General features: G+C 43.1%; 1 protein-coding gene across 1 annotated transcript in view; it reads right to left on the bottom strand.

Annotated features, from left to right (window-relative positions):
* VPS53 (VPS53 subunit of GARP complex) overlaps nucleotides 1-21,795 on the bottom strand; it is a 135,413-nt gene that overhangs the window by 93,262 nt on the left and 20,356 nt on the right. The window contains exons 5-7 of the mRNA XM_021704425.2: nucleotides 7,341-7,427; nucleotides 3,651-3,766; nucleotides 1,367-1,486 (exon numbers count right to left, since the gene is read on the bottom strand). Coding sequence (XP_021560100.2) covers nucleotides 1,367-1,486; nucleotides 3,651-3,766; nucleotides 7,341-7,427 — 323 coding nt within the window. The remainder of the gene's footprint in view (nucleotides 1-1,366; nucleotides 1,487-3,650; nucleotides 3,767-7,340; nucleotides 7,428-21,795) is intronic.

A 21,795-nucleotide genomic window follows, 5' to 3' on the forward strand; every position in this document is an offset into this window, starting at 1 on the left:
CTCTAAAATACATCGCAAGGTTAAAACCAAAAAGTAAGTTTCAGAATGAAGCATATGGTGTGAAACCATTTACTTAAAACCAAACAAACCAACACCACAAACTGAAACTACAGATTTCTGTAAATCACAGATAAAGATCGAGAGGAATCCACATTAAATTGGTAACAGTCACTACCGTCACTGCCTGTAGCACTAGGATCTCAGGGAGAGCTAAAGGGGACTTCAGTTCCATCTGTATATTTGACTTTTTTAAAAATAAAGAAAATGTATACCTCTATTACTTACATAATTACTTACATGATTAAAAATACAGAAACTTAAGGAAAAAGAGGCCTGTAGTAATCAGGCCTGATTAAGACAGAAATGCTGTTAAGGGCCAGCCCCTTTGTCTCTTCTTTGTTCAAGAAAGGTCAAGATTCATCAATTTTGATCATCTCTGCCGCCTCAGTATTCTCTCTGCTGCTATTTCAAAAGACACTGAATTCACTCCTCTCTTATTCTCCTTTAGAATCTTCATCTTCCTTCTAAGCATCAGGCTTTCTTTCTATGACTCTGAATCTGGGATTGAAAGTCGACAGAGGTAGGAAGAAGAAGCTAAGTCATCGTTTTGTCTCATCTTAAGTTCTAGTGGCAAATGAGACTTTCCAAAAACAGCCACACCCACATGCTCTTTTCGTCAATGGGACTTTGACATTCCTCCCACTGAAGGGGTGGGAGAGACTACGTTCCTTCCTCTCTAATCCTGGCTGGCTTGTGATGATGGGAGTGGCACTATGTGATTTCCAAGGCCTAGTTCTCTTGGGAGGCTCATTCTTGGGACCCAGCCACCTCACCGTGAGGAAGACCAAGCAGCCCATGGAACACAACTCAGCTGAGCTCCCAGTGGACAACAAGCACCAACGTGCTAGCCATGAGAGTGAGCCATGGATCCCTCAGGCCCCTCCCTGACCCACCCCAGCCGATGCTGCATGGAGCAGAGGTGAGCTGTTCCTGCTGAGGCAGGTTAAATTACATGAGCGAAACACCTCTTGTTATAAGCCTTTCTAAGTGTGGTGGTGGCCTGTTATAAGGAAACAGACAACAGGAACAGTTTCCCTCACAAATGTGGACAACCCTTAACTCACCAGCTGCCCCTCCAGTGATGCCAGGCCAGCAACTATCTGACAGAGATTGCTTTAGAAGACATGGTAGGGAGCTGGAAAGGGGTGGAATAGACATCTATACCCCACAGAGTTACATCAGATGACATCTGAGGGTCCTTCTTACAAGAAGATTTTGCAGTGAACATACTGAGCTAAGTGCTGAAGCGCATCCTAGCGCCATCTTTTCCCAAAGCAGAAGACTGTCTTCTCCAATGACCTTTTACCTTTCAGAAAGCTGCCGGATCTGTAGAATTCCCATATACTTGTGGAAGTGCTCCAGAACATTCATCACACCCTGAAGAAGGTTAGCAACTTCTCCATACTGTCTTCGCCTGGTCATGGCTCTGCAAGGAAATAAGAAGCTGAGAATCTAGAAAAACACAAAGGACACAAGATACAGATGTGGATAGGGCGCCTGGGTGGCTCAGTTGGTTGAGCGACTGCCTTCGGCTCAGGTCATGATCCTGGAGTCCCGGGATCGAGTCCCGTATCAGGCTCCCTGCTCAGCGGGGAGTCTGCTTCTCCCTCTGACCCTCCCCCCTCTCATGCTCTCTGTCTCTCATTCTCTCTCTCTCTCAAATAAATAAATAAAATCTTTAAAAAAAAAAAGATACAGATGTGGAAAAACCTACTCTGGGCTACAAAACAGACTTCAACTCAATGTGGTAACCATTTACTGAGCACTGAGTATATATGGGCTTGCACACTAGAGGTTAAAAAAAAAAAAAGACCTAGCCAAAATCGTCAAAGTAACATCGCTCAGTAAGAGAGACAGAGCCAAGCACACATCTGATACCAAGTGGGATAAACTGAGTTCTAAACAGAAACACACATTATGTGCTATGGGAGGTACAAAAGAATGTGTGGATGATGGATTCTCATTGGGTGGGGGTAGGGAATGTGGGAAGACTATGGATTTGGGTAGGGTACTATGGGATTAGCAGACTTTTGACAGAAAATAGGGATAGGAATGTTACTGTCTGAGGATTACAGCATATGGGCAAACCAAACACATCTTCCCACGATACAACAAAGGGCATTCATAGGCATTTATATGTTAACTCAAATCTGGAGGTTTTAAGCCAATATTAAGCAACTCTCCCAGATATGTCTACTTTCCCTATTACTAAGGTTAATGAAGCTTAAATAAAAGGATGCTAATAAAAGCAACAGTTACACACACAAGGAAGGTCAAATTATTAGATCTAAATTTTTTATTAGGGTTGGACTTTTAAATTAAATGTGTAATATACGACTTCCCTTAAGAGGCATTAAAAAAAAAAAAAAAAGACATTTAAGAAGACAGTACCAAGTTCGAACCAATGTGTTCGGGTGCTACTGCAGCCTGGTCTGATAGTCTGGTGGCAAGGGACATCTGGAGCATCTGGAGCAAGGAGCAAGGAAACTGCTCTTCTAGCCTCTCACTGGCTGGCTCATATCTCTGATCACTGCTCGCAGGAGGATAGACCAGGGTTTGCTGGAGCTCATACAATGCCCGGAGAGACCAGGAAGGGTCTGACCCTGTCCTCCTCCCAGCTTCAGATGCTGCATCTAAATTTCTATGAAGATGTTCTTTCTCTGTCTACATATGAGACTCTACTGAAGCTGGGGCAGGGGGAATTCTCAGCCGTGTCAGAATCTTGCTAGTAAAAGAGGCGTTTGGATTGCTTCTTGTGGTAAATAACCAGCTCTTCCTTTTAATACTACTTCTGATGTCCTCATGCATCATTCCCTACAGCTCCTCTATAAACCAAACAGGATGCTACAGTCTTCGAAAAAGTGGGTTGAAAAAAAAGTGGGATGAATGATAAATCAAGACTTTCTTTTTTTCTTTCTTTTCTTGCTTGCTTTCTCTCTCTTTTTTTTTTTTTTTTTAAAGATTTTTATTTATTCATCAGAGAGAGAGAGACAGAGAGAGCACAAGCAAGGAGAGAGGCAGAGGGAGAGGGAGAAGCAGACTTCCCGCCCAGCTGGGAGCCTGATGCGGGGCTCGATCCCAGGACCCTGGGATCATGACCTGAGCCGAAGGCAGACGCTTAACCATCTGAGCCACCCAGGCGCCCCTCTCTCTCTTTCTTTTTTAAAGCCCTATTTCTATACAGAACATCCAACAGCACTGCAACTCAGCCCAACACAAGTAGGAAGACTTGCCAAGGCAGGGGCTATAGGGAGAGATTATGGTCCTGAATGACCTTGCTGGCCTTAATGGTAGACACCTACCACATTTAAATGAGCCGTATTCTTGGAATCATGAATCATCCTCCACATGCTATCTGGGTCCCTTCCACACTCACTTGCAACTCACTTCAAACTTTCAGGTGTTTGTTACATTTTGAACACCAGAGGGCACAAAGCCAAATGTAACTAAACACTTGAGACCAATTTGCAGAAAGTGGGGCAGGACAGTGAGCCTTCCCTGGCTGAGGAGTAAAATACCTATGATGCCATTTTCTTTACATGGCACATTCACTTCCTGTGGACCCCAAAGAGAAAGCTGACGCTGCTTACTCGAGGGAATCCACGCCACCTGCTAACATGTGCAGGTGGTTCAGCGTTGTGATTGAGGTGGTCAGGTGGCGTTTGGCATGATCTAGCTGCTTAATATCGCGGGTGATTTCTTTAACCTAAGTAGTGAAAAACCACAGGAGAAAAAGGAAGAAGGTTAAGAAAGATGTAAATCCATTTGCAAGTAGCTCCACAAGAAAATAAGGCAAATGAAACAAGGGAAAACCCCTCAGGTTAGCTCCTGGAGAAAACACATACATTCTCATCACGTATAAAATCAAAATACCTTCCAATCAGTCCATTTAAATCTCATCTGGCATTTCTTCAGAAGGCTTTACCCAGGGGTTCAAAATCTTCAACTATGAGAACAAAATGAACTTTATTTTTCACCCCAAATGGAGTGATCCAAACAGCAATTTAGTATGGAGCTTATAGGGTCCAGGAGCCAAGTTTGGCACATATCCTCCTGAACAAGGTCAGAAAAGTATGCCTTCTGATAGGGGGGCTACCAGGTTCGACACAAATGGACAGTATTAGTCGGCTAATTCTGTTGAACCGATCTTTATTCATGGAACTAGGGTTTACTGCCCGATCCCCAGCAAAGAAAGACTTGCTCTCAAATCTCAAGAAGACTAAAATAACATAACATATGCCTAACATGTACTGTCACAGAGGAGAGGTGAAGTCGTCAGGAGCAAGAAGATAATGGGGGAAGTAAAATTCAGACAGTGTTCACCCAGTAGATCCAAGAGAAATAAACTCTGTACCTGGAATACAAGTATATTTCAGTCACTAGAAAAGCACATTCAGTAATGAAGTGGGAACAATTCTCCAACTTTACTAACATCTAGGTAGAATGTTCCCCTGAACTGCCTGAGTTCATGTTGACCAAGAAACTTTCTGAAGAGCAATTTGGTTTCCCGGGTTCTTTGATACCTGGAAGGAAGGGAGTGCCCTGGACACTAGGCACAAATATTCTAGTCACTGGAAAGACCTATCTCCCACTAAAAGTGAAAAACTTGGTGGTGAGTTAAGTTCACATGATCTGATTTTTCAGTCTGATCACCCCACGTGAACCCATAAAGTAAAGATTATGACCCTCACAGCTTCATTCCACACCCACAAACCTGCTAAGCTGACCTGGATCTTGGCAGTAAAAGTCTCTCTCACGGGGAATACCAATTCAAGCCCACTCTCCCTGTAATTCTCAGGCCATCAAAGTATCTCTATTTCTATTCCCTGCGGGTGGGGGTAGGGGGGTGGGAATAGGTTAAGAACTTCTTCACGGAATAACTGAGCTTAGGAAAAACAGGATCAGGAGTGGTACAGCGAATTAGTACAGGAGTTTGGTCCTAGAATCTGATAACCCACTTCCAACACTGAAATCATCGCCCTCTTCTCTACAGAAAAATCCCTGCACCTCTTATGAGCTTCCTTAGCTCCAGTGCTAACATCAGGAGTCTTTAACTATTGCATGAAAAGTCAGAGTCATCTGTGACTCTACTCATTCCTACATCATTAGTCAGCCACTAAATCCTGAATATTCTTCCTGTGCCTCATCACAAAAACTGTCCCTTCCTACTCATCCTTCAGGCCCTCCCTGGAGCTCTGCACCAGAAGTGACTGGTCTCTCCATTCTCAGTACCTCCCGTCTCCCCATCACATATCCTGTGCTTCCCTAGACAAACCGAGCTCATGCAAAGGATGCTCAGGTCAAAGTCACAGAGATCATTATACAAATAGGATACCCATAGTTAATGTACCTTAACTGTTAGCCAGGGGCAGCCAAAAAATGACAGAACATGACATGGCAGGTTTTGGAGTTAGGCAGCTCTAGGGTTGAATCTCAGCTCTTCCACTCACCAACTTTGTCCTAGAATAAGCTACTTACCCTGAGTCTCAGTTTCCTCATTTATAAGATGAGTAATCATAGGGGCACCTCGGTGTCTCAGTCAGTTAAGCGCCTGCCTTCGGCTCAGGTCATGATCCCAGGGTCCTGGGATTGAGCCCTGCATCGGGCTCCCTGCTCAGCGGGGAGACTGTTTCTCCCTCTCCCTCTGCCCCTCCCCCCTGCTCGTGGTCTTTCTCTCAAATAAATAAATCTTTTTTTAAAAATGATTTTATTTATTTATTTGAGAGAGAGAGAAAGCATGAGCGGGGGAGGGAGCAGGTGTGAGAGCTAAATTAGATTACTTATAAAGGATATCTATGGCATAGTATTTGGTACATTGAAGGACTGCAACAATTATCAGTTCTCTCTTCAGTCCTACCTCTTCTTCCCTTTAGCAAAGCAATAGCCAGGAGAGCAAACTGCTTTAAAATAAAACATCTCGCGGTTCGACGGCCTGTGGATGGTGCTGAGGCAGAGCGTCCTTGGGGAAAGAACCACAAATCCAAATCCCTCTCTGATGACATACAGCCTCCCCTCAAAGACTATTTAATTCTGTGACAAAGCACAAATATTAGTATTTTTCCTCTGATGAAAGGGTTCTGTTCCTCTGACCCCTCATTTGGCAGTTAAGGCCCATAACACTGCCTGCCTGGGAAGAACAGGAAGCGCTAACGGTAAGAACAGCAACAACCGATCCTTACTCAGGGGCCATGGCTGTCACACACGATCTCATTTAATCCCCCCAATTCTATGATGTACCCAGACTATTATCTCCATTTTACAGCGATGAAACCAAGGCACAGATGGGTTCAATAACTTGCCACAGCTAGTAAGTAGAGGGGCTGGATCCCAACGCAGGCAGCCTGCCTGCAGAGGTCATCCTCTCCACTACTCAGTCAAGCTGCCCGTCCCCCTCCACTCCATATCCTTCCCTATCGTGCCAAATGGCCACTGAAGAGAGCTGCAGGATACACAGAAATGTGACATCAGCTCTGTTCCTGTAGTAAATTAGAAGAGGATATAGGGCAAGAAGACGGTAAGGATTTGGGAGTTTTTGTAACCAAAAGTAGTAGGGGGGAAAATGACATTAGTAATGACTTCAGTCACAAGCCTAGTACTATGCTCAGTGCCCCTCATACATTTAATTCTTCAACAATCCTTTAAGGCAGGTGTGATTGTTCTTATCTTACAGTTGAAGAAACTGGAATTCAGAGACAGTTCAGAGACATGACATTACGTGGTCAGAATGTGAGCACAGGAGCTAACGTTTTATAGTGAATCCGCCCTCCCCCACATGGAGTAGGAGTGGGGGAGGCTGGATTCTCGGTGAGCAGAGAGGCCTCCTGAGTACATCACCGGGAAACACAAATCTGTCAAGGGGAAACTTAATCAAAACCATAAGCACGTATTGTGGCAGGAGACATCCTCCCTCCCAGATCCTGTACCATTTTTCACCCTATACCAAGTTACATATCGTATATCTTAACTGAGAAATACATGATATATACAAATGCCAGAGAAAGGAATCCAAAATGACTAGAAAACTATTTTTGGGAAAGAAGAAGGAAACTTTTTCTATTTAAAAACAGGGCTGCAAATGTAGGGCAGCAGGGATGGTGAGTCACGGCATGTCTAGCAGCTCCTCTTGAATCGATCTGGAATGTTCTCACAGGGCTTGCTTTAGAGATGTGGGTGCTGTGGTTGACAGCGAGTGGGAGAAAAAGCCCAGTAATTAGTATGACTGGACAAGAACCTAACTTCCTCTTCAAGTGCAAAAAAGTTAGGAAGAAACCTAAACTCACCATTTGCTCTGATTTTTCTGCTTTGTCTTTGATATCTTTGATTTTGCCGAAGAGTTGCTGAATAGCTTTCTGGGCCTCTTCAAGTGCCTAGAATAAGAGAAAAACACAACAAATAAGAAGCAACACAAGACAGTACCAGTCACTACATAATAATCAAGTCTAGTTTCAAAAGAAAACTACCATAAAGCTCTCTTGACTCATTGTACTTATGTAGACAATTTTACTGCACCAAAGCAGTAGACAGACTCTAGGATTTGGATACAGGCAAATACATAGGATTCTTGCCAACCTGAATCATAAAGTTTTAATTTAAAAATGATCTCCCTCCATCTCAGGGATTACATGTTTTTAAAAAAATTTTATTTGTTATTATTTTATTTATTAAATTCAATTAACATATAGTGTATTATTAGTTTCAGATGTAGAGTTCAGTGATTCATCAGTTGCATATAACACCCAGTGCTCATTACATCATGTGCCCTCCTTAATGCCCATCACCCAGTGACCCCCATCTCCCCACCTTCCTCCCCCCCAGCAACCCTCAGTTTATTTCTTATAGTTAAGAGTGTCTTATGGTTTGTCTCCCTCTCTGATTTCGTCTTATTTTATTCTTCCCTCCCTTAGGGATTACTACATGTTACTGATAACACATAAACAAGACATGCACATTTGTGCCTTTTTGTGCGTGTGTATGTACATGCACACATCCATAATAACTGTCAAAGCTTGTAGAGAGAGACAGGTGGCTATAAGTTGGGAGAAACTATGAATTTAGAAAGTTCTAGAAGGCTGTACTTTCAACAAAATCAACTGTACATGGGGATTCCAGGACTGTGGCAAACCTTAAAGACATTTCTAGTACCCCGTTTGGAAACCTAGGACATGAAGTTAGAAAGGGACACCTAAAGCTAACAGTGCGCCAAATGTTTCTACTGAAAAACCTAGAAGATAGATGCCATACATGAAAAGTATGATAAGCCACGATCGCTTCTGTGAGTAGGAGAAGCGGTATTTGGGGAGCTGTCAGGGTGCTAAAACCACACACGTGCAGGACATATGTACTTAGAAAAGATGCAGCAGCCAGAAGAAGAACTCATTCTGCATTTCATCAAACACACTTTATTGATTTTGGATTGAAGAGCGGTCTGTCCTACCCGGGCCTCACAAGCCCTCTCTGAAGGTAATGATAAGGCCAGTGTAAGCCTAGAGCTGTGTGTGGCCCTCTCAGCCTGCACAGGGAAATAGCCAGCCTCCCCGAGAGCTTCCCACAGAAGGAAGAGGAAAGCCGAGCCGAGATGAAGGGAGAAGGACAGAAGCCCTGACAGAATGATTTGGACTTCTGCGTTCAGCTGTACCCAATGAAAAAGCTGCCTCTAGATCCTGAACTCATACGTCTTTTGTACTTTAAAAACATCCCCAAAAAGCAAACTTGGGCTGGCTTCCTCTGCGGCAAATTCCTTCCTTGCTGGAGGCAGGGCTTGTGTCTTCCTTTCCTTCGTAGGTTTCCCAGGCTGTCCACTTCTTCTGATACTGGGAATCCTTGCTGCTTTTGGAGTTCCTTGCCCCGTGTGTGGCTCAATCGCAAACAGGAGTTTCACACGCTGAGCTGTTGCACGTGATTGTATTACGGCCTCTAAAATGCATGTCCAGGGGTGCCTGGGTGGCTCAGTGGTTAAGTGTCTGCCTTCGGCTCAGGTCATGATCCCAGGGTCCTGGGATCGAGCCCCACATCGGGCTCCCTGCTCCGCGGGAAGTCTGCTTCTCCCTCTCCCATTCTCCCTGCTTACGTTCCCTCTTCTCGCTGTGTCTCTCTCTGTCAAATAAATAAATTAGATCTCTAAAAAAAATAATAATAATAAAATAAAATGCATGTCCAGAAGGTCCTCTGAGAAGCCGTTCCTTGAGCCCATTGTGGCCGAGTCTGAGGGTACACTATTCCAGCTGCGGCTTGCATCCCCTCCTGGGGCAGGCCAGGTCAGTGTGTGTTTTCTCTGCTGGATCGCTTCACTTGTATCTACAAAGGTTTGTGAGCAAAGGAGCTTTTATACTTGTGATTTCTGCCACCTGGGCACAGGATTTTAATCACCAGAAAGTCTGGTCTTCGAACAACAGCTGGCATTGCTATCAGATCCAAAAATTCCTAACTTGGGAATTGTTACCGAAAAAGCAGGAAACGATCGAAAGACAAGGTGGAATGGAAATGGGTTGCACTGAGCAGCTCCTCTCAATCCCATTCTGCCCCAAGAGGATGCCTCACTCAGCAACCTTCCCTCCTGGTTTCCTGCCATCCTGCTTTCTCATTCTAGGATTCAGGCCCCCGAAACAGCTGTGGTGGTGTGAGGAAGCCCTGTATTTTCCAACCAGCAGGCAGCAGTGAGGCCCGCCTCTGCTGTCTCACTCTGTGTGCACGCTCTCTGGGTATCCGCTTCCCTCATCTGCAAAGTGATGATGATGGCACCTACTTCCATGGTTCTGGGGAAGATTCAATGACATAACAGGTGTAAAAAACTGCACAAGTATTAGGTTTATTTCCAGGGCTCAGGACTACTCAAGCAAATGCATGCCTGCATCTCTGCATAGACACACAGAGACATGCATATATAATGTCCCCTTGACCATACCTTTCCCTCTCAGCACAACCACGAGGCCTGCCCACTCTCTGACGCTTCCTACCCTAAGCCACCCCCTGAGCGAATCCTCGTCCACTCATTCCACTTCCCCGTCCCCCCAAGAATTCTCTTCTTCATTTCTAATATTCACCTCCTCAAAACCAGCATACAAGCAAGATTCTCTTGAGCGCTGCTTACTACCATCCCATCCAACTTCAGATTTCCTAAGATTATGACAAACCAAGTTCTAACAAAATTAAAAGGATAAAAAGGAATAAAATATCAAATGTCCATTTACAACCAAAGGAGTGAAATTTCAAAATAAAATGTTCAACACAGCTACTGATAGTGTGCAAACCTTTGTTGTCTCCCATGGCCTAGTTCAAATGCCACTTCTTCCCCTTCCCTCCCAATACCCTCTCCTATAAACACGCGGCACACAGTGGAATCCATTCATCTGGGTGCCTCTGATCCTTTATGCATACTTAACATTTATAATAATTTTTTTGTGAATGTGTCTTTTGGTTGGACCATGACATTCTTAAAAGGCACGGACCGTATTTTATTCATTGTGATTACTGGCACCAAGGGCAGCACCTAGAATAATACAGTAGGTGCTCAATACATGTTTATTAAGTTGAATTTTAAAATCAATCACGGTACACACACACATGCTCCATCTTTACTCTCAGGATAGTCAGGCAACAAACACATTAGCCACAGTAGTTATGGCCGTACCAGCATTTCAACTGAAGACCTTTCAAGCAACATAATTCAGTTTTGCAATCCTCCCATACTGAAAAATATACCGGGTTAATTAACCTAGGAAATGAGACAGGAAAATGTTTTAACTTACCATGCTATCAAATTTTGTAAAACTGTAGCTAGAGTAGTAAATTACTTATACATGATAATGGTATGTTCAGAATGTTGTGGGAGCCCAGAGAGCCCACTGCCAACACCAGCTTTGTCTGTTTGTTCGTCTGGTAGGAAGAGAGAAAGAGAAGGAAAGAAGGCCCACAAATTCATCCTGAAGAAGATCACAACTTTACACGCTACCATTTAGGCCAGAATGTTTTAAAATAAGAGCAGTAAGAGTAGTGAGTACTTTAAAAATGCTATTTTTCAAATCTATATTCTATCACAAATTCTCACTTCCCAGCCACGCAGGCCTTCGGTGTCTTCACTGTCACTGACTGAAGACAACCTGTATCTGAATCGTTACTCTGAATTCCTGTGGCAGTTATAGTCTCAACTGCATTAGTCAGCATTTCATTAATTCATTTCTTCTATCATTCAACAAATATTTATTTCTTTATTTTTAAAAGATTTTATTTGAGAGAGAGAGAGCACAAGCAGGGTGAGGAGCAGAGGGAGAGGGAGAAGCAGAATCCCCGTTGAGCAGGGAGCCCAATGTGGGGCTTGATCCCAGGACCCTGGGACCATGACCTGAGCCGAAGGCAGACGCTGAACCGCCTGAGCCACCGAGGTGCCCCATCAACAAATATTTATTGAACATCTTCCGTGTACCAGATATTCCTCTAAGCACTGAAAACCCAATGGCAGATGAGACAGACATGGTCCTTCTCCCTGTCCTCAAGGAACTTACTCCGAGAAGTGGCAGGTGGGGAGAGATACTGGAAAAACAACTAACTAAAGAAAGAAAGTAGAAAATTTCAGAGAGGGACAGGTGTGTTGGAGGAATTAAGCAGGGTGGTGGGAGAAAGGGAGATGGTGGTCATAGAAGAAAGAACATATGAACTGGGACCTGCAGGATGAGGAAGAGTCAGGATTTTTAGATCTGGAGTAAGAGAATTCCAAGTAGAGAGAATAGCAAATAAAAGATCCTGATGCAGAAAAAGACCTTGGTGTTTTGAAGGACCAAAAATAAGGCAGTGGATGGCAGGGTTATCAGAGTGGGAAGCGCTAATAATTTGGAGAAGCAGGCAGGCACTGGAGCCTGGGGTGGCCTCAAAGGCCTGGTGAAATCATGGGATTTTGTTCAAAGTGCAAAGAGAAGCCACTGAAGGATTTTAAACAAGGGACTGGCAAATGGTTTGCATGTGTAAAAGACCACCCTGGTGGCTATGTGGCGGGGACCGTAGAGACGCAGGAATGAAAGAGACTGCTGGGAAGGGATGCCGTGCTCTAGGTGAGAAACAGGCCAGGTCTAGAGGAGGCCGCCAGCGGTGCTGGGAAGAAGTGGAGTGACTGGGATTTCTAGGAAAATCTGAAGTCCCTGCGGGACTCATTGATGACTGGATGCGGATAATGAGGGAAAGGAAAGAATCAAGGATTACGCCTCGGGCTCTGAGCGCAGCACGGAGTCTGCCCGTCCCTCCCCCTTTGCTCCTACCACCTGCTTGTGCACGCGCACTTTCTCTCATACAAATAAATAAAATCTTTTTTTAAAATGTATATAAATTAGGATAGAGAATGCCACTGAATTTGACAACAGGGACGTTGCTGATGACCTTGACAAGAGCCGGTGCAGTGGAGTTGAGGGGATGAAAGTGGAGACGAGTACAGAGCGGGGGCCAGAACACAAAATATTTACTATCGGCTCTTAGCAGGAAAAGTCTGTTGACCCCTGGGGTAGATTATTGTTTCAAAAAGTGTTTGCTATGAGAAGACAAGAAAAATGGGGCAACAAATGCAATGAAGGGAAGACATTTTGAAGATGAGCGATGCTTGCATGGGCCAAGTGTGGGAATGATTCAACAGAAGAGAAGTTGATTCGGGAGGTTTGGGGGCTGGTAATGGGACAATTAGAGACTAAATTTTTTACAATGTTCTTATATTATTTAGTGTATAAGTATTAGCTCTTGGGGTGCCTGGGTGGCTCTGTTGGTTGGGCGCCCAACTCTTGGTTTTGGCTCAGGTCATGATCTCATGGTCATGGGACTGAGCCCCGAGTCAGGCTCTGCACTGAGCTGAGTGTGGAGCCTGCCTGGGATTCTCTCTCTTCTCCCTCCGCCCCTTCCTCCCAACTCACGTGCTCTCTCTCTGTCTCAAAAGAAATGTATTAGCTCCCAAACAGGGCTGTAAATGTCCTTTAGAGTGTAGACCAAGGACACGGCTGGCATTCTTATATCCCCTATAGGTTCAGGCAATCACCCATGCTGGTTGCCAGAAGGACAGGTCCAGTTTATGATTACTGTCTCGGTATCAGCATTAATAGCTCCTTCTCACTCTGAAAAGTGACTCTGGTGATTGATCATCTATATGTCACATCACCTACAGCGTCTAACCAAAGCTAGAGCAGAGCTGGAACTTGACAAAAACTTGCCAACTGACTAAAACTGTCACGGGGCACTTCTCAGAAGAGCAGCCGTGCTGAGAACACTACTCTGAGCGAGGGGTGCTGACATCCCTGCCTTTCCCTAACCTCAGACACACCTACCAGCAGTGGTTCAAAAACACAGTGCCATGCTTTCTGTAACTGTTATCTATTTGGCAAATACGGAGTCTCATGCCCATGATGCTGCAAGGGGTCAATAAATTCTAAACCCTTCGGAGTCTTCTAAAAAATGACAGGTCATGGTGTAAAAAAGCACTACCTGAAAGGCAACCGCCCACCAGAAAGGACTGACTTTTTGGGGCACACCTTGCAGAGAATTCTGTGATATCGATCATGTCATGCACAGTGATGCTCTAATGGGATTATAAGAACCATCTTCTAGCCAAGTACCCTAAGACACATGACATTAAAGGCAAAAAGCTAAGAAAGGCAAAAAGGACCAAGTTCTACACTTAGATGTAAGGTCTGAAGATGTGTGTACGATCCCTACTCAAAGAGTTTCTACCCGAAGTTGTTCTTCTCAATCTGGCATCCTACCAGAACCATCTCTGCTGAAGGTACCACATTTTTCTTCCAGCAAACAAATAAGACTCACACAATCTTACATTTCAGTCTTAAAGAAAGACAAACTGTTTGCCAGATTTTTTTTTTTTTCCGACTGGAATACTTTTGCTTGTTGTAACAATGTACAAAGTTGAGGAAATTTAATACGATTCATTTTCCAGAGTCAACAGGGTTCTCCTGAAGCTCATCCCATTAAGCAGGGCCATTCTCAACACACACCCTAATGTCTGATATCTAATCTCTCATAATCAATCACACAGGAAGAAGAGCGCTTTGTCATTTGGAAGAATCATTAAAGACTTACAAAAGGTGAAGCTTTTATTTTTAAGTAATACTAAAATACTTTTACTACCTGGCTAATCAGAAAATGTACTGAAAGAAAGATTCTGGCACTGTCCCTAGATACTCTTTAAAATAAAATGTGGCTACTTTCCCATTCCAAGCTGTATGTGGATTAAAAACAGAACTAATCACCCAAAAAATGTCTGCTTTCAATCTACCCTTACTGGAATTTCTAAACTGAGCATAGGAGCATAGCTACAGCCTGCATTCGAGGGTGTTATTAAGCAGCAGTTACCACAGTGGTCCTCTTTAGAAACTCTAATTCTACTATGGGGAGAGGCAAAGCATCCCACTGAGCTAGCTTAGAAGACTGAGCAGAACCAATTAGGCTATCTCTGTATTTTTGTGCATCATTAACTGTAACCATTATTCTTCATTTTCCTTGCCTCCCGAAGTAGATGCTGATCAGACTACTGAAGCCATGTTAGGTCATGTGCACAGAAGATAAGCAGCATGGAACCTGGCACCACAGACTCCACTGCTTTTTTCTTTCATCTTTTAAAAAAAATTTTTTTTTCCCCAGAACTGTCATTTGCCACCTGTGTAGACAGAGGAGATCTGAGCCAATGGAAATGCCTTGAGAAATTAATATCCCCTTTGGCTCTTAGATGCATGTAATTTTATAGTTTGCTCTATTAGAGAATTATATCGCTTTTATCCTGTGAGTCCACAGGCAGCCTCTAAGAGATCTGAAACCGAGATCCCATTTGTCACCACTGCAGGAAGGAGGAAAAGGTTAATCATTTTCAGAAGAACTGGTATGGCTTTATGTTCCTTGAAAAAATATGGTGCTAATATTCAAGGTTTCTGGGAAGAAAGCTGTATTTTCCCACTACTCTGCTATCATTTCTGTGGTCCAACTTTACATTTGTCTGCCAGTTCCTTTCCTATTGTTTGGAAAAGCAATGCATCATATTAGTAAAAAGCAAGGGTTTTTGAACCAGCAGACTGGGATTTGAGTGTCAGCCTTGCCACTTACTGTGTGATCTCTATCAAGCCACTTTCCTTCTAGGAGGCACAAGCTCACCATTTCTAGAACAGGAGCTCCTACCTCAAAGACATTTTGTTAGGAAGGAATACAGGGCTTATTTGTGAACACCTTTGGAACTGCTTACCCAGTTCCTTCCTTCTGGGAGTCTTCAGAAGAGAGTCTACTGTCTCAGAAGCAGGCCTGGTCCAAGGTGGGCCAAATAGTTTTCTTGTGACTTTCCAGAATAGATTGGCAAAGAGTGTTCATCTCTCTCTGGTGGGAGCCCCAAGATGCGAAGCTAAGTTAGAGAGCAGCAAATTCCCCAGTAAGGGAAGGAGGCTGGTCTCCAGGTAGGGATGATGCAGCCAACACAGGCAGAGAGACAGACACAGAAAAATCCTGAGCATCATTCCAGCCCTGGGCTTGAACTGTTTGACAAGCTTAGCTGAGACACTACTCTTCCACGGTCTGACTTCAACTTCTTCAAAACAAGGTACAAGTGCCTTTCAGATAGTCCCCCTTTTGGCCTAAGCCCACTTGAACTGGGATTTTGTCTTCTGCACCCAAGAGTCCTGACAGAGGCCTCAGCTCATAAAAGGGGCTCACTAAATGGCCATTATTAATATTATTCCCAGATCTCCCAGGTGGAGTATGATATTTCAAATGTGACTATCCCTTCAACAGCCAAAAGTTGTCGACCCATCCTTTAGAGTTTGCAAGTAAGCTGGTTAAGTTCAACACCTGCAGGCATATGCAGAAGAATGGCTCATGGATCAGGGAAACTGTACCTTTGAAGTATGTTGAAAATGAGACATTCTCCAGGGAAAAAAAAAGTTTCAATCTTTTGTTCACTTCCTCAATAAAAAGTAAGCCTATTATATGTACTATGCTAGATACTGAGAAGAAAAGATCACTAGATGGGGACCCGTGTCTAAAGAGCTTTTAAACACGTAAGAAATAGAAATAACTGTAAGATAATGATACAAAGAGGGTACGAGTAAAGAATGCCAGAATCATTTGGAAAGCAAGGGACATCTACCGGAGGTCGACAGCTGGGGATAAGTAGCCTTTATTTATGGAATGTCCCTTGTTTTGATACTGCCTGCTACCCTTGGCATCGCCAAGAGCTGTTGCTATGGAAACAGGGCATCCGCAGCTGGAGGAGAGGTGCTTGAAGAAGCCACAGCAATAATAACAATGCAGCCCAGTCCCGACAACAGTGCTAAACAGTGGCAGAGGCTACAGGAGTCTCACGGCTATGGATGGCTGCAGGTGCACAGTTTCCCTGTATCCTAGAACATACCAGGTACCTTCCAGGTCTGGCAGAAATTGTCAAATGGCAGATGGGCACCCATGAGATACCATGAGATACCATCACTGGTATTAACACTAACTCCTCCACTGCCCATTCAGAAACCTTAAGTATAAAGGGGTTTTATTTAAAGCACAGATTTCTTTCCAGGTTTGTGAACCAAAAGAATGTAAAAGGCAAAAGGAGTAACTCTCACCTTATTTGTTAAAATGCTCCGTTCCACCTAAGTCACTTTTATTTATGATTTCTGCAAACCACATCCACTGAAAACATGAACCAAAGAGTTCATTTTTATTGTTTTTAGGAGACAAGCCAGAAGTTAAAATCACAAGACGAGAATGGGATACAAATTCAGCAGTGCCCAAACAAGACTAAATATTGACATTTTAAAGTTCTGCTTATATCTGTTATCACTGTAACTTAAAATACGTTAGCCCTGAAATAGCTGGGAGTGGCGAACGCATCTGAGCACAGCTCCCTCTGCAGAAATGTAACCCTGGGGGATGAGCACATTGAAAGCAACAACCCCAAATGGCAATGAGAAGGAAATGTTTAAACAAACATCTCAGCCAAATAAAAGGTACAGAAATTCAGTATTTTTGGAGATGGGACACGCTTCAAGGAACCATTTGTCCAAGTTTAACAAAGGACTGCTTCCCACAAACAGCTCGGACTTCCTGGTTGCCAAGTTAAATTTGAATCCCCCATATTTTACTGCTACTTCTTATTTTAGTCACTTAGAAACTTTCAACTAGATCATGAGTCTTCACTCAGAAGAAAACGACCTTTTGTGCTGACATTTGGATGGTCCTTCAGCTGATTTTTGGAGATACCTTCTGTACCAAATGCCCTTTAGGCCACAGACTCCCCCCCCCCCTTGGGGTTTCATCTGAATGATCTTCTCCTATTTCACTGAACTCTCTCCAATACTCCAGGTGTACACAGACCACACAGCTCTCTCTGCTTATCCTTGAACTCTTCTTTCAGCCTATTTTCCTCATCATGCTGAGACGGACCCCGAGGGTTAACCAGGCCACAGTCACTGTCATTGCTAGGATTCCTTAGTGAACCACTTAACCTTTCAGGCTCTGAAGGAGAAAAAGGTGGCTCCCAAATCTGCTTTTAAACTATGTCACTGTTTCAAAAGAGAATTTGGGATGGACAAGTACACAGCATCCTGGGAATCAGAAAATCTGGATCTGTGATTCACTGAGTGTGATTTGGGGCAAGTCATGGAACCCATCTGAGCCTGTTTCTTCATCTGAAAAATGGGGGAGAATAACACCTATATGGCTGATTCACACCTTTGTGAAGATGAAGTAATATGTGCAACAATATTTTGTAGAAGGTAAGCTAAACATATTTATGTTGTAGTAAAACACTAACATTATAGATCCAGACAGATGACTCCAAACTTACCTTCTCTCAAAGCAACTCACATGTCTTTGCTTACAGTGAATCAATCAAGAAAGACTTATTAGTCTTATAACAGTTCATTCTTAATTCTAGAGATGAGGGGTAACTACAGGGCTGACAAATGTACTGGAACCTGGGGTGCCTGGGTGGCTCAGTCAGTTAAGTCTCTGCCTTCAGCTCAGGTCATGATTTCAGGGTCCTGGGATCAAGGTCCACATCAGGCTCCCTGCTCAATGGGGAGTCTGCTTCTCCCTCTCCCTCTGCCCCTTCCCCTACTTGTTCTCTCTCTCTCCCTCTCTCCCCCCCGCCAAATAAGTAAGTAAAATCTTTTTAAAAAATGTACTGGAACCTGACCACAAGATGCTATTCCAGTCACCAGAAATCTCCAAAGATCAGAATCTCCAAGTATTCAATGAAAAAAAAAAGAGTGTAGCACTTGGCCTACCATAAATTATATTACCGTATGAGTAACAGTTGGCTAGCTGTCCCTACTGTTCTTATGAGACTGAGAATAAGAACAGTTCAGAAGTATGACAAGGAGACAAAGGTGAGTAATTAGGTCTGAGATGGGGTAAAGACCCCTTAGAGTTCACCTCTTCTTCTGCTTTATAAAAGGCAGTATTTGGATCATCAAATTTACCGGTCAGTAAGTACAACTCCAGAAGAAGTGTCCCCCTTCTGGTTGGAGGCCACAATGAGAGTAGCACTAATATGGTTTGCCTAACATCCATATTCTAGGTATCACATACAACACCTAAAGATGAACACAGTGTCTGTTCAGAGTTTACAATACAACATGGAAACAAGAGTCAGAAATCCTGGTATGTGATCCAATACTATATGAAGGATGGTAAGTTTCTTACATGTTTTAGAGCTTTAATCTAGATGACTGTAGAGCACCAAACCAAAGCAGACTAAAAAAAGCATTATCTTTAGTTTCACAAAATTAATCTCCTTCTAGAGGAGACCTCAGAGACCAAATTACAGGAAAGGAAATTTTATAGCTGTATTACAGACTCACAGGGATTTATAAATGGAAAGGATGACAGAGCAACCACACCACTGAACTCATTCTGTTCTAAACTCTGTATTTCCATGGACAAAAAAAGGAAGAGGAAAAGGAGGTCAGGTTATTACATGAAGACAGAGTTTCAAATTTCCATCCATTGTTTAAACGTATCTGAATGACTTAGTATGTTAAGGACCTGAAACCCAGAAAGCTTTGCCCTGTCAGCAATTTTTCTAATGTGCAACCTCAAACTAAGGTTGAATTTTCCTTCCAAAATCACTAACTACTAGCAGTCAAAAGCAAGAGTAACCTGGGTAATAGCCAGAGCAGTTACAGTAGTGACGAATGGCATTTTCCTCTTTAGATGCAGAGACTCTAGTTTAAACTTGTGACTGCCTTTAACATGGAAACAAGCAGATGGCAAAAGTTATGCTTGACCTTCTTGCTTGGCTCCTGAAGAGTGCCAATTTATATGGAGATGGCTCAGAAGAATAATAAACTTCAGTGTTCCTTCTTGGCACACTATTTTCCTAAAACCATTTTTAGTAGTCATGTTGCACACAAGTGGGACTGGATGTGTTTCTAAGGTCAGGGAGGAAAGAGTCCAACTGCTGGACTTGCTAGCTAAAAGAAATAATCTGCGTGGTTTTCCTGGTTGGAGGGGGCAGCATTACCGTTAGTAGGTACTGAACACAAAAACTTATATGACTTTACAGCTAATCTGAAACACACAGTCTCTATGGATTAAATGAAGATAAAATAGGAACGTATGCTTGTCTAGTGGAAAAATAAATCTATTAAAGTTCAGAACAATGTGGGAAAAAATGTGCCCAAAGAAATTAAATATTGAAATGATTAAAAATTACCATATGATCCAGCAATTCAATGCCTAGGTATATACTAAAAGGAACTGAGAGGAGGGACTCAAAGAGATATTTGTATGTCAATGTTCACTGCAGCATTGTTCACGACACCCAAAAGGTGGAAACGACCCGAGTGCCCACGAACAGATGAACAGACACACAAAATGTGGTATATGACACAGCGGAATATTATTCAGTCATAAAAAAGGAATGAAGTTTTTGAATATGAATGCAAATCCCAGATTAAAATGCCAGAACTCAGCAATACATTAAAAGGACAATATATAGTGATGCAGCAGGTAGGGTTAAATATTAAAAAACAAAACCAAGGGGCACCTGGGTAGCTTAGTAATTGGGCGTCTGCCTTCGGCTCAGGTCATGATCCCAGAGTCCCCGGATGGAGCCCCGTGTCAGGCTCCCTGCTCATCTGCTTCTCCCTCTTCCTCTGCCACCCCCCATGTTCTCTTTCACTTTCTCTCACTCTCTCAAATAAATAAAATCTTAAAAAAAAGCAAAACAAAAAGCTAAGCTAATTGATGAGATGGAAAAGCCATATGACTACCAGTAGAAGCTGAAAAGTCATGTGAAAAATTTCTGTATCTGTTTTCTGGCAAACATGCTTAGTGAACCAAGGTCACGGGTCTAACTCCTTAACAGCCACAGAATCCGGAAACAAGTAAACGTCACAATTCGAGTCTCTTTGCTTAGTTTGTCGGCATTATCCTCAATGCCTAGAATAGTGCCCAACACACAGAAGGCACTCACTCAATATTTACTGAGTGAGTGAATGAACAAATATACTAATCAGAGTCACTGTCATAAAAATCAAGAACAAATTGCCTTGGTGGGGGGTGACGCCTGGGTGGCTCAGTCGGTTAAGCCTCTGCCTTCAGCTCAGGTCATGATCCAAGGGTCCTGGGATTGAGTCCCGCATCGGGCTCCCTACTGAGTGCTCCCCCTGCTTGTGTGCTCCCCCCCTTCTTGTGCTCGCTTGCTGTCTCTTTCTCTGACAAATAAATAAATAAAATCTTAAAAAGAAAAAAAATTGCCTGAGATCCCTACTTATTTAACTCAGAAAGAGCGTTTCTAAAACTTTTTATCTCAGGGTCCCTTCATTTCCTTGGAAATTACTGAGGGCCCCAAAGAGATTTTGTTTTTGTGGACTGTACCTATTGATATATACCATACTGGAAATTAATCCTGAGAAGTTTAAAAACCATTTATCTATGTGCTCTTTCTCATTCTCTCTCTCTCAAATAAATAAATAAATAAATAAATAAAAAGGGGCGCCTGTGTGGCTCAGTTGGTTAAAAACCATTTATCTATTAATCCATTTAAAAATAACAATAAGCTCATTACGTGTTAACATAAATAACATATTTTTATGAAAAATAACCCTACGGGGCACCTGGGTGGCTCAGTCGGTTAAGCGTCTGCCTTCGGCTCAAGTCATGATCCCAGAGTCCTGGGATCGAGCCCCGCATCAGGCTCCCTGCTCGGCAGGAGGCCTGCTTCTCCCTCTCCCACCCCTCACCCCTGCTTGTGTTCTCTCTCTCTATCAAATAAATAAATAAAATCTTAAATAAAACCCACAAAACTCTATTCCCCCCCAAACAAGACAAATTTCTTGAAAACAGTGTCACTGTTTCTGCGCCTTTGCAATCATCTTCGGTGTCTACTTTAAGAGAGGCCGGCTGGACTCGCGTGTATGTTTCTGTATGGACTCTGCTGTGATATGTTGTTGTGGTTGAAAAATATGATGAAAATCTGACTTCACACAGATAAGTAGTTAGAAAAGAAAGAAATATTTTAATACCTTTTTCAGGTGCTTGTTGATAATCCTCCTTGAAACTACATCAAAACCTGAAAACTGGTAGATTCTTAACGATTAGCTGCAATGTGGAATCTAAAATCTTTTTAACGAACTTATCACACCATGCTACTTTAAAAGCCCTTGGTGGCCTCCTATGTGGCAAAGCTGTTCAAGCAGACAGGAAGGAATCAACTAAAATTTCTAACAAATTACTAGTGGCCTAATGCGGGGCTAGTGCATCAGGACAGAACCTTCG

Source organism: Neomonachus schauinslandi, chromosome 15, assembly GCF_002201575.2.
Source record: "Neomonachus schauinslandi chromosome 15, ASM220157v2, whole genome shotgun sequence".
NCBI lineage: Eukaryota > Metazoa > Chordata > Mammalia > Carnivora > Phocidae > Neomonachus > Neomonachus schauinslandi.